This window comes from Bufo gargarizans, chromosome 2 (assembly GCF_014858855.1).
Source record: "Bufo gargarizans isolate SCDJY-AF-19 chromosome 2, ASM1485885v1, whole genome shotgun sequence".
Classification (NCBI taxonomy): Eukaryota; Metazoa; Chordata; class Amphibia; order Anura; family Bufonidae; genus Bufo; species Bufo gargarizans.
In genome coordinates, this window is record NC_058081.1 from 343,974,853 (window position 1) to 343,991,785 (window position 16,933).

A 16,933-nucleotide genomic window follows, 5' to 3' on the forward strand; every position below is an offset into this window, starting at 1 on the left:
GGACTGGTAGAGGCGGCTACATGTGCACTGTATGCATCATGGAGGGACAGCCTGGGAATGACTGAGCTAGTAATGTATGTTCCTGCTTCCCTCTGTATTACAAGCTAAGGCTACATGCACACAAATGTTGTTTGTTTCCATGTCCGTTCCGTTTTATTTGCGGATAGGATGTGTACCCATTCATTTTAATTGGTCCCCAAAATCGCGGACAGCACACTGTGTGCTGTCCGCATCAGTATGTCCGTTCCGTTCCCCGCAAAAAAAATTGTGCATGTCCTATTTTTTTCTAGTTTGCAGACAAGGATAGGCATTATTACAATGGATCCGCAAAATAAACGGATTCGTAAAAAAAAAAAAAAAAGGATGCCATACGAAACGTCATCCGTTTTTTTTGCGGATCTGCCATTTGCGGACCGCAAAACACATACGGTCGTGTGCATGTAGCCTAATACTGCACACACCTCTATAAAGCACCAACATATTCCACAATGATTTTTAGGCTACATGCACACGACCGTATGTGTTTTGCGGTCCGCAAATTTTTTTTTATGACTTTCCATATGGCATCCGTTTTTTTTACAGATCCATTTATTTTGCCGATCCATTGTAATAATGCCTATCCTTGTCAGCAAACTAGAAAAAAATAGGACATGCACAATTTTTTTTGTGGGGCAACGGAACAGACATACTGATGTGGACCCATTAAAATAAATGGGTCCACATCCTGTCCGCAAAAAAAAAACAGAATGGACACAGAAACAAACAACGTTCGTGTGCATGTAGCCTTAGGCCTCATGCACATGACCGTAGTTATGGTACGCATCCAAGCCGCAGTTTTTTGTGGCTCGGATGCGGACCCATTCACTTCAATGGGGCTGCAAAAGATGCGGACAGCACTCAGTGTGCTGTCCGCATCCGTTGCTCTGTTCCGAGGCCCCGCAAAAAAAATATAGAATGTCCTATTCTTGTCTGTTTTGCGGAAAAACAGCACAGTCGTGTGCATGAGGCCTCAGAATAATAAAAAAAAAACCACAAAGTGAATGCTTAATTAGACGCACACCAAAAACCATGATTATAATATGTGCAAATTTTTAATAGGAACTAACCAACTAAAAACTATTAAACAGGAGATCCACAACCTGGTATAGAGAGGAATCTCCACATGCAGCAAAGTCATAGGTCAGACAATTACCGCAAATACATGATTTTCATGATATACCAAAAATTTTAATTATTCTCAAATCACTGAACCCTCGATTATAATAGTAATAACATGATTAGAAACATATCCTAATTCATACCAAAATCACATGTGCAAAAGACGACAAGGGTTAAGTGCTTGTAACAATAAAGTGCGAGTGCTATAACTGAAGTATGGAAGGTATATTGTGACCTGTGCAGTATAGAATCATCTCGGGGTCTCAGTAGTAGTGCCGCATGTGTAACCACCCCACGCGTATTGCCTCCATTGGATTTGGAGGCTGGAGGATATTTTTGGAGCGTGAGAGGAAACCAGTGTGCACAGAGGCAACCCACGCAAACACGGGGAGGACCCAGAAACTCCACACAGAGGTTGATCTTGCAGGGCCAAAGTGCTAACACAGTGTTTCTCATATACATGTAACAAAAAGTGCCTGGCTGCCTATGATCAACCCACTGCCCCTTTCTCCCTGCTGCCCACTTCTCTCCTCTATTTAAGGGCTCATGCACGCGACCGTATGTATTTTGCGGTGTGTAAAAAACAGATCTGCAAAAAATACGGATGACATCAGTGTGCATTCCGTATTTTGTGGAACGGAAGAGCGGGCCCTTCATAGAACAGTACTATCCTTGTCCGTAATGCAGACAATAATAGGACATGTTCTATTTTTTTGCAGAACGGAAATAAGGGCATACGGAAACGGAATGCACACGGAGTAACTTCAGTTTTTTTGGTGGACCCATTGAAGTGAATGGTTCCGCATACAGTCCGCAAAAAAAAAAAACGGAACGTACACGGAAAGAAAATAAGTTTGCTGCATGAGCCCTAAGTGTTAAAGGCCCATTTGGAGTCTGTTTGCATGTACACATGTATGCAAAACTATGTAGTTAATGTCAAAATTTGTATATGTATGTATTTGACTGTATACAGTCAAAGTGTGCATCCCTATACTATGATCATGTATAACAAAATGTACAGCGCCTGAGTGTGATTATGTATGTAGTGAATGTGCCAATGTAGGCTGACTATATGCAGTTTGCCTGTGGGTAAAGAGTGTTTAAAGGCTATGAACACCTTCGGGGGTAATTTTCTTTATGACTGCATTTTTAATTGGTGTTTATTAAAAATGTTCAGCAGGTTTTGTCATAAAGGTAATTTCAAATGTCAAGATGACTGGCACACACACTAGTTATAAAGGCCAAAAAGCATATCATGTACTGTATATTAGTAGTAGTGTTTATTAAAGTGTTTATTAATTAAATAGAAAATAGATATAGAAAATCAAATCACTGATAGATATATAAAACTCAATGAGTTACCATATAATATCACTAGTGGAATTGGTAAATTACATCAAAACGTACATAACAGATGTGAATTTGCGGGGCCCTCGCAATAAGAATCAAGATAAATAGTCTATTAAGAATCCATAAAAAATCCATAAAAGTCAATAGCCTTCAAGTACTGTATCGGTGGTAAAAATTCAGCGGCCGTGTTACTTTGGCCCTATGTTTGGATATTATCTGAGCTCATTATGCAGCTCTTTTCTTTCATACAAATGATCCAAGGCACCATAGGCTCCCATAAAACTCAATATTTTATTTAAATCTTCATAAAAAATGCCAATAGAGCAACGTTTTGGCCATAAATGCTCTTTTTCAAGACATACTGTACTAAAATTCAGAGTTTTATGGGAGCCTCTGGAATGATTTGTATGTTCCCGATACTTCACGGTTGGCGGAAGGCCATCCCAACAGGAGCACAGACCAGTTGAAGTGATGCAGGGGAATCCAGTTGTGAACTGTAGATCTTTTCTTTGTCAGAATCAAGCACATGCTGTTGGTCACTGGTATCCGAGCACTGTATAGCAGTATTTAGCACTTTATGGTTGTATTGGAAGACTACATGGCACCGTTTTGGTGACAGTATATTAGTGGTATTATTGCTATGTGGTGCATGTGTGGTGGGATTCTGCTAGTTTTGTATGGTTTCTATTATTTGAATATTTAACATTAATTCTATCTTTTGCGTAGTGGCAAATATGAACTTGCTAAATTATCTGTGCCTTCACTTGATATGCCAAGAGCCCCACATGTTGCCCTGCACTTTATCAACATCCAGTCAGTCTGAAATTGCTATCAGCAGAAAAAAAAAGAATTTAATATGAAAATAAATGATTCCAAATTACTTAAACACAGGCACAATGAAAGAGCACACCATGATCCATATTTGTAAAATGAGTTACATAAAAAAAAGAGGCAACCGGCTGTCCTGGCAGACAAATTAGGGGACAATAGAGCAAAGTAGGACATCTAAAAAAAAACATCCTGTTTCTAAATTGCTGTATTAAAAAACATCCAGTCATCACAAATGGAAAACAATGCACATTCTGCAGCGGATTCAGCAAGGATAAATACTACACATGAATCGATAGGCGGTAAGCATTAAGGGATAATGGATATAATTTACATCAACATTGCAGTGTGAACAAAGTCTGAGATATACTTTACCAAGCCCGAATCAAGCAGCACGACTTTTGTGTGACTGGCATGAAGAACATCTATATATATAACCATGTAATGAGATCTAGCAGGGTATACTACATATTTTGTTCTATTCAATATATTAAAGAGGGCCTGTCACTAGGAAATGCAGTGCAATCTGCAGGCAGCATGTTATAGAGCAGGAGGAGCTGAGCCGATTCATATATAGTTATATAGGAAAAGATTCTGTAAAACTTTAATTTATTCATTTAAACCTCTGCTCTTTCTATACTTAAAATAGTCCCTGTATACACACTTACACAGAGAATGCTATCAATCACTGATAATACCTCCCCTGTGTACAACTATCAGTGACTGACAGCTATATATGTATATACACCTACACAGAGAATGCTATCAATCACTGATAATACCTCCCCTGTGTACAACTATCAGTGACTGACAGCTATATATATATACACACTTACACAGAGAATGCTATCAATCACTGATAATACCTCCCCTGTGTACAGCTATCAGTGACTGACAGCTATCTATACATACACACTTATACAGAGAATGCTATCAATCACTGATAATACCTCCCCTGTGTACAGCTATCAGTGACTGACAGCTATCTCTGTATACACACTTACACAGAGAATGCTATCAATCACTGATAATACCTCCCCTGTGTACAGCTATCAGTGACTGACAGCTATTTATATATACACACTTACACAGGGAATGGTATCAATCACTGATAATACCTCCCCTGTGTACAGCTATCAGTGACTGACAGCTATCTATACATACACACTTATACAGAGAATGCTATCAATCACTGATAATACCTCTGCTGTGTACAGCTATCAGTGACTGACAGCTATCTATATATACACACTTACACAGAGAATGCTATCAATCACTGATAATACCTCTGCTGTGTACAGCTATCAGTGACTGACAGCTATCTATATATACACACTTACACAGAGAATGCTATCAATCACTGATAATACCTCTGCTGTGTACAGCTATCAGTGACTGACAGCTATCTATATATACACACTTATACAGAGAATGCTATCAATCACTGATTACAGTAAATTATATCAATCACTGATAACACCTTCTCTGTGTACACCTATCAGTGACTGACAGCCATCTATGTATACACACGCACTTATCAGAGACTGACAGCTAGGGCTGCACGATATGGGAATTTTGTGCGATTGCGATTAGGGCCCTAAAAATTGCGATAATGATATGCGATGCAATATTTTATGGGAATTGTGCTAGAGGTCTGTTTGCTTGGATTTTCTCATATGAGCCGCTGGGTATGACATAGTTATGGGGGATCTGTGGAGGACGCACTGTTGTGGGGGATCTGTGGAGGACGCTGTTATGTGGGGGATCTGTGGAGGACGCTGTTATGTGGAGGATCTGTGGAGGACGCTGTTATGTGGGGGATCTGTGGAGGACGCTGTTATGTGGGGGATCTGTGGAGGACGCTGTTATGTGGGGGATCTGTGGAGGACGCTGTTATGTGGGGGATCTGTGGATGACGTTGTTATGTGGGGGATCTGTGGATGACGCTGTTATGTGAGGGATCTGTTGAGGACGCTGTTATGTGGGGGATCTGTGGAGGACGCTGTTATGTCGGGGATCTGTGGAGGACGCCGTCATGGGGGATCTGTGGAGCACGCCGTCATGGGGGATCTGTGGAGGACGCCGTCATGGGGGATTTGTGGAGGACGCCGTCATGGGGGATCTGTGGAGGACGCCGTCATGGGGGATCTGTGGAGGACGCTGTTATGTGGGGGATCTGTGGAGGACGCTGTTATGTGGGGGATCTGTGGAGGACGCTGTTATGTGGGGGATCTGTGGAGGACGCTGTTATGTGGGGGATCTGTGGAGGACGCTGTTATGTGGGGGATCTGTGGAGGACGCTGTGATGTGGGGGATCTGTGGAGGACGCTGTTATGTGGGGGATCTGTGGAGGACGCTGTTATGTGGGGGATCTGTGGATGACGTTGTTATGTGGGGGATCTGTGGATGACGCTGTTATGTGAGGGATCTGTTGAGGACGCTGTTATGTGGGGGATCTGTGGAGGATGCTGTTATGTTGGGGATCTGTGGAGGACGCCGTCATGGGGGATCTGTGGAGGACGCCGTCATGGGGGATTTGTGGAGGACGCCGTCATGGGGGATCTGTGGAGGACGCCGTCATGGGGGATCTGTGGAGGACGCTGTTATGTGGGGGATCTGTGGAGGACGCTGTTATGTGGGGGATCTGTGGAGGACGCTGTTATGTGGGGGATCTGTGGAGGACGCCGTCATGGGGGATCTGTGGAGGACGCCGTCATGGGGGATCTGTGGAGGACGCTGTTATGTGGGGGATCTGTGGAGGACGCTGTTATGGGGGATCTGTGGAGGACGCTGTTATGGGGGATCTGTGGAGGACGCTGTTATGGTGGATCTGTGGAGGATGCTATTATGGGGGATCTGTGGAGGACGCTGTTATGGGGGATCTGTGGAGGACACTTATGGGGTGGATCTGTGGATGGCACTGTTATAGGGGATGTGTGCTATGACACATAGGGCCATGAGGGGGGCCAGCATAAGACATACATATAGCATCTTATGCTGGTCCCCCTCATGGCCCTATGTGTCCTAAACTGCGCATATAACTGGCTTTGTGTGTAAAGTATTTTACTACTGTGTGAAACAAGCTCTCTCCTATTGATAAAATGGCCAGCCTCTGTACTCACTTTCACAGTACTATGAATGCACTGCAGCGAGCGGTAGCGAGCTGGCCGGCCGGCGCGTGACTGACGTCACCTTTTAACGCTCCTCCCACTTCAGGAAGCTGGAGCGTTGCTAAGTGACGTCAGTCACGCGCCGGCCGGCCCGCTTGCTGCCATTCGCTGCAGTGCATTCATCGTGAAAGTGAGTACAGAGGCTGTGGAGGACGCTGTTATGTGGGGGATCTGTGGAGGACGCTGTTATGTGGGGGATCTGTGGAGGACGCTGTTATGTGAGGGATCTGTTGATGACGCTGTTATGTGGGGGATCTGTGGATGACGTTGTTATGTGGGGGATCTGTGGAGGACGTTGTTATGTGGGGGATCTGTGGAGGACGCTGTTATGTTGGGGATCAGTGGAGGACGCTGTTATGTTGGGGATCTGTGGAGGACGCCGTCATGGGGGATCTGTGGAGCAAGCCGTCATGGGGGATCTGTGGAGCACGCCGTCATGGGGGATCTGTGGAGGACGCCGTCATGGGGGATCTGTGGAGGACACCGTCATGGGGGATTTGTGGAGGACGCCGTCATGGGGGATTTGTGGAGGACACCGTCATGGGGGATCTGTGGAGGACGCCGTCATGGGGGATCTGTGGAGGACGCTGTTATGGGGGATCTGTGGAGGACGCTGTTATGGGGGATCTGTGGAGGACGCTGTTATGGTGGATCTGTGGAGGATGCTATTATGGGGGATCTGTGGAGGACGCTGTTATGGGGGATCTGTGGAGGACACTTATGGGGTGGATCTGTGGATGGCACTGTTATAGGGGATGCGTGCTATGACACATAGGGCCATGAGGGGGGGCCAGCATAAGACATACATATAGCATCTTATGCTGGTCCCCCTCATGGCCCTATGTGTCCTAAACTGCGCACATAACTGGCTTTGTGTGTAAAGTATTTTACTACTGTGTGAAACAAGCTCTCTCCTATTGATAAAATGGCCACTGTAGCGAATGGCAGCGAGCTGGCCGGCCGGCGCGTGACTGACGTCACTTAGCAACGCTCCAGCTTCCTGAAGTGGGAGGAGCGTTAATAAGTGACGTCAGTCACGCGCCGGCCGGCCAGCTCGCTACCGCTCGCTGCAGTGCATTCATAGTACTGTGAAAGTGAGTACAGAGGCTGGCCATTTTATCAATAGGAGAGAGCTTGTTTCACACAGTAGTAAAATACTTTACACACAAAGCCAGTTATGTGCACGGGGCCCCTTCATATATAATCGCAGCATTTTCGGGTCGGCCAAATCGCCATATCGCATTTGGCGATTATCGCGATTCGATTTTTTCGATATATTGTGCAGCCCTACTGACAGCTATCTCTGTATACACACTTACACAGAGAATGCTATCAATCACTGATAACACCTTCCCTGTGTATATTTATCAGTGACTGACAGCTATCTCTGTATACACACTTACACAGGGAAAGCAATCACTGATAATACCTCCTACATGAACAATGAAGTCAGAAAGAGAAGAGATTTAAAGGGGTTGTCCAGGTTCAGAGCTGAACCCAGACATACCCATATTTTCAGCCAGGCAGCCCCCGTTAGTAAGACACATAGGGCACAACTACACTGCAACATGTGTCGCGCAACATTGATGACGAGCAGCCATTTTTATAATGATAGTCTATGGTGTTGCACTGCGACATGCTGTGACTGCGACAATTGCAGAAAAATACATCTTGGATGGATTTTTTGCTACTGTCGTGTCGCAGTTGAACATGTCGCAGTGCGACACCATAGACTATCATTATAAAAATTGTCGTGCGACATTGGTGTGACAAAATGACGCACGACACATATTGTCGTGTAGCCCTAGCCTAAGTGTATAAATTACAAGTTTTATTGAATCTTTTCTGCTCAGCTCCACTTGCTCTATAACAGGGATGAACAACCTCCAGCACTCCAGCTGTTCTCAAACTACAACTCCCTGAATCCTCCATTCACTTCTGTGGGAGTTACAAGAGCAGCCTAGTATGTGTGAATGCTGGCAGTTGTAGTTTCACAACAGCTGGAGTGCCGAAGGTTGCTGATCCCTGCTCTATAACATGCTGCAGATCAGGGGCGGAATGGGAATAAAAAAAAACCTAAATTTCGCCACATGTTGTAGGCAAGTCCAAAAATGGCAGGGCAACACGAGTAGGTAGGGCCAACCGAAACCACAAGTAGGCAGGAACAGCAGAATTAGACAAGGCCAGCAATACCGTAGTGCAGCACAAAATACCGCCCCAGCAAAACTAAATACCTCAGTGCAGATAAAATATGTCCTATCACCATACTGAGGTCAGTGACACAGTTGAATTCAGCAGGGCACCTGGCTGCTGGGTAGCTGCATAACTACCTGATGCTTCTAGCATTATACCTGGACAGCGGCGGTGATAGGTGCTTGGGGCGGTAAAAGTGTTTGCAATTTTTTTAATGCGACTTTTAAAAAAAAAGTCGCAAGTGGTGTTTTTTACGCCACCCTTGCCACTGTTCCAAAGAAGTGTGGTAAGGGGACATGACCAGACCCCTTGAAAAAATGTATCTTCAGTTACGGCAATTTTCTGGTGCAAATGAAGTCAAACATCTACAGATCTTTAGGCACAAGAAACTGCAGGAGGATGCGCCTAAATTATGACGAGGCCTGCGTCTCATCATAAATTTCCCTCAAATACACCACTGGTCAAAAGACCAAAGAAAGTCCCTATAGGGGTCTACTAATTTGGAAAGTTTAAGACGAGTACTTTATTAAGTTCATTTAAAAAGGGAGTTTAGAGATACCCAAAAATACTATATTGACCAGTGATGTATTTGAGGGTTAATTCCCGAGGGTCTGACTAGGGCCTAATTTTTTGTATTCATCATAAATTTGGCACAATTGCCAGCAGCGCAAAGGATATCAAGTCCGACATTTTCTGCATTGGACTTAATAAATCTCCCGCCGTCCCCACAGCAGATGAACGTCTACTTAGGAGTCCATTATCGTGGCATCATTTGGACGCATTCTGCACCCTGGACGCAGACTACAGAGCGGTAGGAGTACGGGTTCCTCACGGGTGCCGCCGAGCACCCTCTTTAATTTATCTTTGGGTGCCGCCGTGCACGATTACCTGTCATACCGTCGCTCTGATTATAATTATATATGTATCTTTTGGGCCTATTTTTCTTAAACTCTCAAGTAAAAGTTATGTTTTAATACAACTAAGAAATCACTAACCTGTAGTTCATGATATTTGATAGACAGTGATCTATACAATAGGACTTAGTCCACAAACCTGTATAACCTAATAAATCTCCCCCATAGTTTGGAGAAATGGTGACTTTGTGTGCCTATGCACCTAATCCATGAGTATTACATCTATATTTTGCATATGCTTTGTACTTTACCTTGTCCACATTTTCAGGAGCTCCTCCTCATTGAACATTACGCCCATACACTTCACAGCCGCTGTAAACTGCTCTAATGTGATCAGTCCTGATGCACAAAGACAACATGGAGGGAGGAATTCTTCCAGAGATCCACTGGTAGAAGGTTACATGAGACATTACAATCCAGTTGGAAAAAAAGATGAGAACAGCAAACGGTATAGATAGCATCAACGGTCCAAAAATGACTTGTATAATTAAACTGATGAAATCGCTGACATTCATGGTTTTTCTAGCAATCCGGGTGCACACGTATGAGACTGTGAATTACCTTTCGTTGATCTCCTCTCCCAATATTCTCCATGCTCTGCCACTGTCACTACTTGCCGCTGTACACTTTTGCTTCTCCACATTTCTCTGCAGATGTTTGGCAGAAGTGGGCTTTATCCATTCTGTGTTATGGACCTAGATAAAGTAACCATGCATTTGAAAGGAGGGTGACTCTGCGTGCCCTGAGACCGCTCCATTCAGAAAAGACAAACTCTACTGCAAACTTGAAAATGGAATGGCAGCCATAAACCTTAGGTCATTCCTCCCGACCACCCCATATACATGTATGCTCTGTTGGCCAAGCATGCTTGTGGTATGAATGCGGAGAGGGGAGTAATCTGTTGCAGGGCACCCCTTCCAGCAGCTTATCTCCTGTGAGATCAATCAGGCGTGTTGTACTCAACATGCTTAATCCTTCCATTCTCCAATGTCGGACACCAAGGATTAGTGAAGACAGAGAGACCCCCATACACATTAGACCGCACTTCAGTTATTTGGCCAGTTCTTGCCATTAGTTATTGTGAGACAAAACCAGTAGTGAAGCCTACTCAGAGATCAGGTATAAGGGCTCATGCACATAAATGTGGACAGCAAATTGCGGTCCCCAATGCACGGGCTCTGTCAGTGTGGCTAGCGCAGGCACATGCAGACCCATTCAACTTGAATGGGTCCGTGATCCATCCGCACTGCAAAAAAATAGAATAAGTTGTATTTTTTGCAGTGCGGAGGCACGGAGAGAAACCCCACAGAAGCACTCTAAGTGAATGCGGTGCACAAGTGGCCGGTGCCCATATATTGTGGACCCACGTATTGCAGGCTGCAATACGGACCTGGCTGGCACATGTTCCTGTGCATGAACCCTAAGGGCTCCAAATACAGGCCATATTTTGATGATTCCGTATACGGAACCATTTATTTTAATGGGTCCGCAAAAGATGCGGACAGAACTCTGTGTGCTGTCCGCATCCGTTGCTCCGTTCCGTGGCCCCGCAAAAATGATGAGACATGTCCTATTCTTGTCCGTTTTGCGGACAAGAACAGGCATTTCTACAATGGGCCTCCTGTTCCGTTCCGCAAATTGGGGAAGGCACACGGACGGCATCCGTTTTTTTGTGGATCTGCAATTCGCGGACAGCAAAAAACGGCATGGTCGTGTGCATGAGCCCTAAGGGAAAGCTTTGCACCTATTCTGTGTTTTTGACCCACACCCGCTTTTGGCTTACAATAACTGATTGAAATAACTGAAGTGTGAACTTGGCCTTAGATCAGTGCTGGCAAACCTATGGCACGGGTGCCGGAGGTGGCACTCAGAGCCCTCTCTGTGGGCACCCAGACTCTGGAAAAAGTCTATGGTGTACCAATATGCCTTAGACTTTTCCTGCCATTCATCAGCGCAGGGCGCACTATGTACAACACAGGCAGCGCACTAAATATAGGCAGGCTATTATAGCTGAATGATAAAGTACATGGAAGATATACTATATTGGACTGCAGTATTCAGTTTAAATTGTTGTGTTGGCACTTTGCGATAAAAAAGTGGGTTTTGGGTTGCAGTTAGGTCACTCGTTCTGTAAAAGGTTCGCCATCACTGGCTTAGATGGTCCATATTGGTGGTTCAGCCAACAGTCATCTTAGGCTACTTTCACAATTGCAGCAGAGTAATCGGGCAAGCAGTTCCGTCACCGGAACTGCCTGCCGGATCTGGCAATCTGCATGGAAACGGACAGCATTTGTAGACGGATCCGGATGTTGATCCGTCTCACAAATGCATTGCAAGAACGGATTCGTCTGTCCATTTGTCATACGGACAAACGGATCCGTCCGGCATTGTGCGGCATTGCGGCACTAATACATTCCTATGGGGAAAAAAATTCAGGTAAGTGGTTAGTTTTTTGGGCCGGAGATAAAACTGTAGCATGCTGCGGTATTGTCTCCGTCCTGAGCAGTCAAAAAGACTGAACTGAAGACATCCTGAATGGATTACCCTCCATTCAGAATGCATGGGGATAAAACTGATCAGTTATTTTTCGGTATAGAGCCCCTGTGACGGAACTCTATGCCGGAAAAGAAAAACGCTACTGTGAAAGTACCCTAATCTGCTTTGCGGACAAGAATAGGCATTTATATTGCCGGCGCCCATTCCGTTTCGCAAACTGCGGAAGGCAACATGGGCGGATTCCGTTTTTTTGCGGATCCGCAGCTTGCGGACCGCAGAAAAACAGCACGGCCGTGTGCATGAGGCCTAAGTCAAAGTCTGCAATGTATAAAATAGCCAATACCCATTGGTTCACAATTGAGTTCATTCAGTGACATCTTACCTTATTACTCTGAAAACAGTTCCTGAAGTCATCAAAGGAAATGCTGGATTTCCCAGATAGATTCAGTCTGTAATAGAAATGTACAGAGAGAGATTAATCAGATGGACATTCCTGGCAGAAGGCGTTCTGTACAGGGAAAGCTGGGGTGCCCTGACTAGAGATGAGTGAATTTCATGTTATGAAATTTGTTTGCGCCTCGTTTGGTGGTGAAAGCAGAATTGCGTTATGGATTCCGTGACCACGAACCATAACGCAATTCTATGACTGAAGGCATAACGGAATGCCTTTAGAGGGAGAAGCTTGGCATTGCAGCCGATGAACATGATGTCACTGGCCTAGGAAAGGGCGTCTGCAAACAGCGGATTGGTGGGGGTGCAGTCAGACCGCCATCCATCCTGAGGACGGGTTATCAGTATCAAACGCCCAGAAAACCCCTTTAAGGCTCTTTCACACTAGTGTCCATCGTTTGCCTCAAGAGGGTTTCCCAACAGAAACAGTGGACCTATCAGTCATTCATAAAAACTGTTACTGGACGCCTCTGTATACAGTGCCATTCCATAAAGTAAAAAACAAATGAGTTATGCCCAATGGATACCTGCCCAATGGAGGACTAAAGAACACTTTTACCTTCCGTCAGCTGAATGGGGGCTTATGGGTCATTTTTAACTTATTTACTGGGAGATTTCCTTGAGACTCCATGTTGCATTTCAGATCATACTTTACAGCCCTCCCAGATGAAATGGAGACCTCCAAAGGAGGAAGATCTCCAGGACTTCCAGCAGGGTGAGATGGCCCCCACAACATCAGGGACTATATGCTTCCCAGAAGGGATCATTCACTGACTGCTCTGCCGGACGGACGAGTCCACACTGATCTCCAGGTTAGCCCCACGCATCCTGTATAGGGTTTTACATGGTTGGCACTGTGCATGCCTGTGTTCTAACACTACTTATGGGGGCATCCTCTGACTGGCGCTGTCATGCTTAGTGCTCTGGTTGCCACTATTATGGGGGCGCTCTCTGGCTGGCACTCTGCATGCTTATATGCTGGCGTGCAATATTTACTGGAGCCCTCTCCAGCTGGCACTCTCTGCATCCTTACACTAACTATGATAGCACTGTCTGGTTGGCACTGTGCAAGCTTGTGCTCTGCCTTTCACAATTTATGGGGCACATTCTGGCTGGCACTTCAGGAACTCTCAGGATGGCACTTCCATGCACATAATCTGGCTTGCCCTATTTATGGGGGTGCTCCCAGGCTGGCACTGTTATGATTGTATACCACTTATGGAGGTGCTGTACGACTGGCACTGCCATTCTTCGCTGTGGTCTGCACAGTTTCAGAGGCACTCTGGTTGGCACGGCCAATAGCTGCTGATGGGCTTTCTGTGTAAGGCGTTCTCTTAAATAAGGGGGGGGGGGGGTAAATGACAGACCTCACATAAGGACCGACAGTAAATTGCGCGGCAGTTTCTGACAGGCCGGCCGATGGCAGATGGTGAAGGGCCACGAGGTAAGATGGGCGCCGCTCCGCTGCTAAGATCTGCGTCCGCCGGTAGGGGAGGCTCGGTCAGCATGCAGCAGGTGTGTAAAAGTATATATAAAGTTTAATGTAACGTAACAAAAAAAAAAACGGCTCTGCCGCTGCCTCCAGTGCGCCTGCAGCCCTCCGCGCGCTAGTAGTAATGCAGGAGGAAGAGGCCAGTGACTGCGCCCGTGCCCAGAGGAGCCGCCTGCACCGGCCGTTATCCGACACCGTTATACGCAGCAGAAAATGGACCCTGAGCACCGCAAACCCACCGGGACCTCCCTGTACATAGCCAACCTGCACCCGGAGGTCTCTGAACTGGTGTTATTTGAGAAGTTCCGCCCCGTGGGCCCCATCATGTCCATCAGGGTGTGCAGAGACCCGGTAACTCGGCGATCTTATGGGTATGCCTACGTAAATTTCCAGTGTGCATTAGATGCCCAGCGTGTTGTGGATACCTTGAACTATGATGTCCTGTGTGGCAGGCCTATGCGCATTATGTGGTCCTTACATGACCCATCCCTGTATAAAAGTGGGGTGTTCATCAAGAACCTGGATTCCACCATTGATGATAAAGCCCTGCAGGAGACATTTTCTACTTTTGGGAAAATATTGTCCGTCAATGTTATGGGTGATGAAAAAAGCTCTGCATTGGTTCATTTTGAGAGCCCGGAGGCGGCAGCGAGGGCTATAGATCAAATGAATGGTGTGCTTCTAAATAACAGTAAAATATCGGTTGGGCGCTTCAAGTCACGCAGTGCACGGGAAGTAGAGTTTAGTGCCCGAGCAACCAAGGAGTTCACTAACATCTATATCAAGAACTTTGGAGAAGAAGTAGATGATGGACAGCTCAAGGATTTGTTTGATGATTATGGCCGTTTGGTCAGTGCCAAAGTCATGACTGATGAAGTCGGCAAGTCAAAAGGATTCGGCTTTGTCAACTTTGAGAGACATGAAGATGCGCAAAAAGCAGTGGAAGAAATGAATGGAAAGAACATGAATGGTAAGGTCATTTACGTGGGCCGAGCCCAGAAGAAGGCTGAGAGGCAATTTGAGCTTAAGAGAAAGTTTGAACAAATAAAGCGAGACAGGATAACCAGATACCAGGATGCCAACCTCTACGTTAAAAATCTTGACCTCGGTATTGATGATGAAAGGCTGCGAAAAGAGTTCTCTCCGTTTGGTACCATCACCAGTGCAAAGGTCATGATGGAAGGTGGACACAGCAAAGGATTTGGTTTTGTATGCTTTTCCTCCCCACAAGAGGCAATCCAAGCTCTCGCAGAAATGAATGGTAGAATTATGGCTAAGAAACCACTGTATGTTTCCCTGGCACAGCGCAAGGAGGAACGTCAAGCAAAGCTAACAGACCAATATATGGAGAAGTTGGCCTGCGGTAGAGCTGTACCCAACCCAGGCAGCTCTTATCAGTTACCTTTATTCAGCACCATGCCAACTATTCCACCAGCTCAGATCCAGGCTGCTTATTATAAAAATAGGCAGATCGCTCAAATTAGGCCAAGTCCCCCTTGGAAACTACAGAGTGATGGACTTCACCGGTTCCAGAATATGCCTAGGACCATCCAACTTCCTGCTCCAAGACTTCCAGCTGTTAACACTGATGCTGTGGTAGCCACTTCAACACAAACAGTAGGACTACAACCTACTGGCGCCACTGCACTAACAGGACATTCAGTCCGTCAGTATAAGTATAGTATTGGTGCTCGTAATCTCCATACGCTTCAGGAACAAGTTAATAGGCCACCATACCCTGCTGTGCAGCAGACTACTGTCCATGTGCAAGGACAAGGGCCACTTACTGCCACCATGCTGTCTTCAGCTTCTCCAGAGGAGCAGAAAGAAATGCTGGGGGAGCGCCTCTTCCCTCTGGTTCGGAGCATACAACCTACAAAAGCTAGTAAAATCACAGGAATGTTACTGGAGCTAGATAATTCTGAATTGCTCCACATGCTTGAGTCACCAGAGTCCCTCCGCTCAATGGTAGATGAAGCCATTGGAGTACTGCAAGCTCATCAGGCTGAGGAAAAGTCACATGAAACTGCTGATGAAACAGAAGCTGTGTAAAAAGGCTGAGAGTGAAAAGCTACGACAAAGAAGAAAAACAGCCGATACGGAATAGTGTGCCGATAAAAGATAATTTGATGTTTTTTCCTGTTTAATTTCTAAAGAGCTTAAATAACAGTCTAATAAAAGTCTTCATGATAATTCCAGAGTATTCGGTGTGTGAAGTGTGCCTATGTTATATTGGCTGGTTGAGAATATCGAGTGCGGAGTGTTAGATAGGGCTTATTTTGTATTAAAAATAATCTGTGTTTTGCACACTATTTTTTAATAAAACAGTGAAGACCAAATATCCATGTAGGACACAAACTGGCAACCACTGAAGATATTTGTCTTCAATGGTCTCCAGGTCTGTATTTCGTGAGGAAATGCCCAAAATAGGAGAAGCTCATAAGGCAAAGTTATGACATTTCATTCTATTTTTATTAAAAAAGTCATTTAGTAGATGATGCCCCTTTCTCATCACGTATGGGAGAAATCGCAGTACAAAGGAGACAGTAAACATTCCCCAAGGAAATACTTTGAATGTTTCTCCACTCCTGTGTGACACAGTTATGGTCTAAATAACATACGGGAGAACAGGTCTTCTGTACATGATGTAAAAGGTGCCTTAAAGAGGCTGTGGCAAGTAGGAACATTATCCCCTATACACAGGAATAGTGCTAACTTACTGCTGGGGCCCCCACCGATTCTGGGAACTGGGGTCCCGTGTTCCCGTCCTGATGGAGTGTGGGCCGTGCATATCACCTGCTGCTCTATTCATTCTTTCTGGCACTTCTGGAAAAATCTGGTGCATGTTAACCCTGCAGTTCCATCATGGCAGGAAGATGGGA

At 45.5% G+C, this 16,933-nt stretch overlaps 2 protein-coding genes across 2 annotated transcripts in view; one reads left to right on the forward strand and one right to left on the reverse strand.

Moving 5' to 3' along the window:
* The window catches only part of LOC122925887, a 152,968-nt gene extending 139,673 nt beyond the window's left edge, over nt 1-13,295 (reverse strand). The window contains exons 1-4 of the mRNA XM_044277233.1: nt 13,210-13,295; nt 12,492-12,558; nt 10,175-10,308; nt 9,865-9,999 (exon numbers count right to left, since the gene is read on the reverse strand). Coding sequence (XP_044133168.1) covers nt 9,865-9,999; nt 10,175-10,308; nt 12,492-12,558; nt 13,210-13,295 — 422 coding nt within the window. The remainder of the gene's footprint in view (nt 1-9,864; nt 10,000-10,174; nt 10,309-12,491; nt 12,559-13,209) is intronic.
* Nucleotides 13,296-14,101: 806 nt separating this feature from the next.
* Nucleotides 14,102-16,114, forward strand: LOC122925994 (polyadenylate-binding protein 1-like). The gene has a single exon (XM_044277388.1). The coding sequence runs from the start codon at nt 14,265-14,267 to the stop codon at nt 16,101-16,103; it is 1,839 nt and encodes a 612-aa protein (XP_044133323.1). The 5' UTR covers nt 14,102-14,264; the 3' UTR covers nt 16,104-16,114.
* The last annotated feature ends 819 nt before the right edge of the window (nt 16,115-16,933 follow it).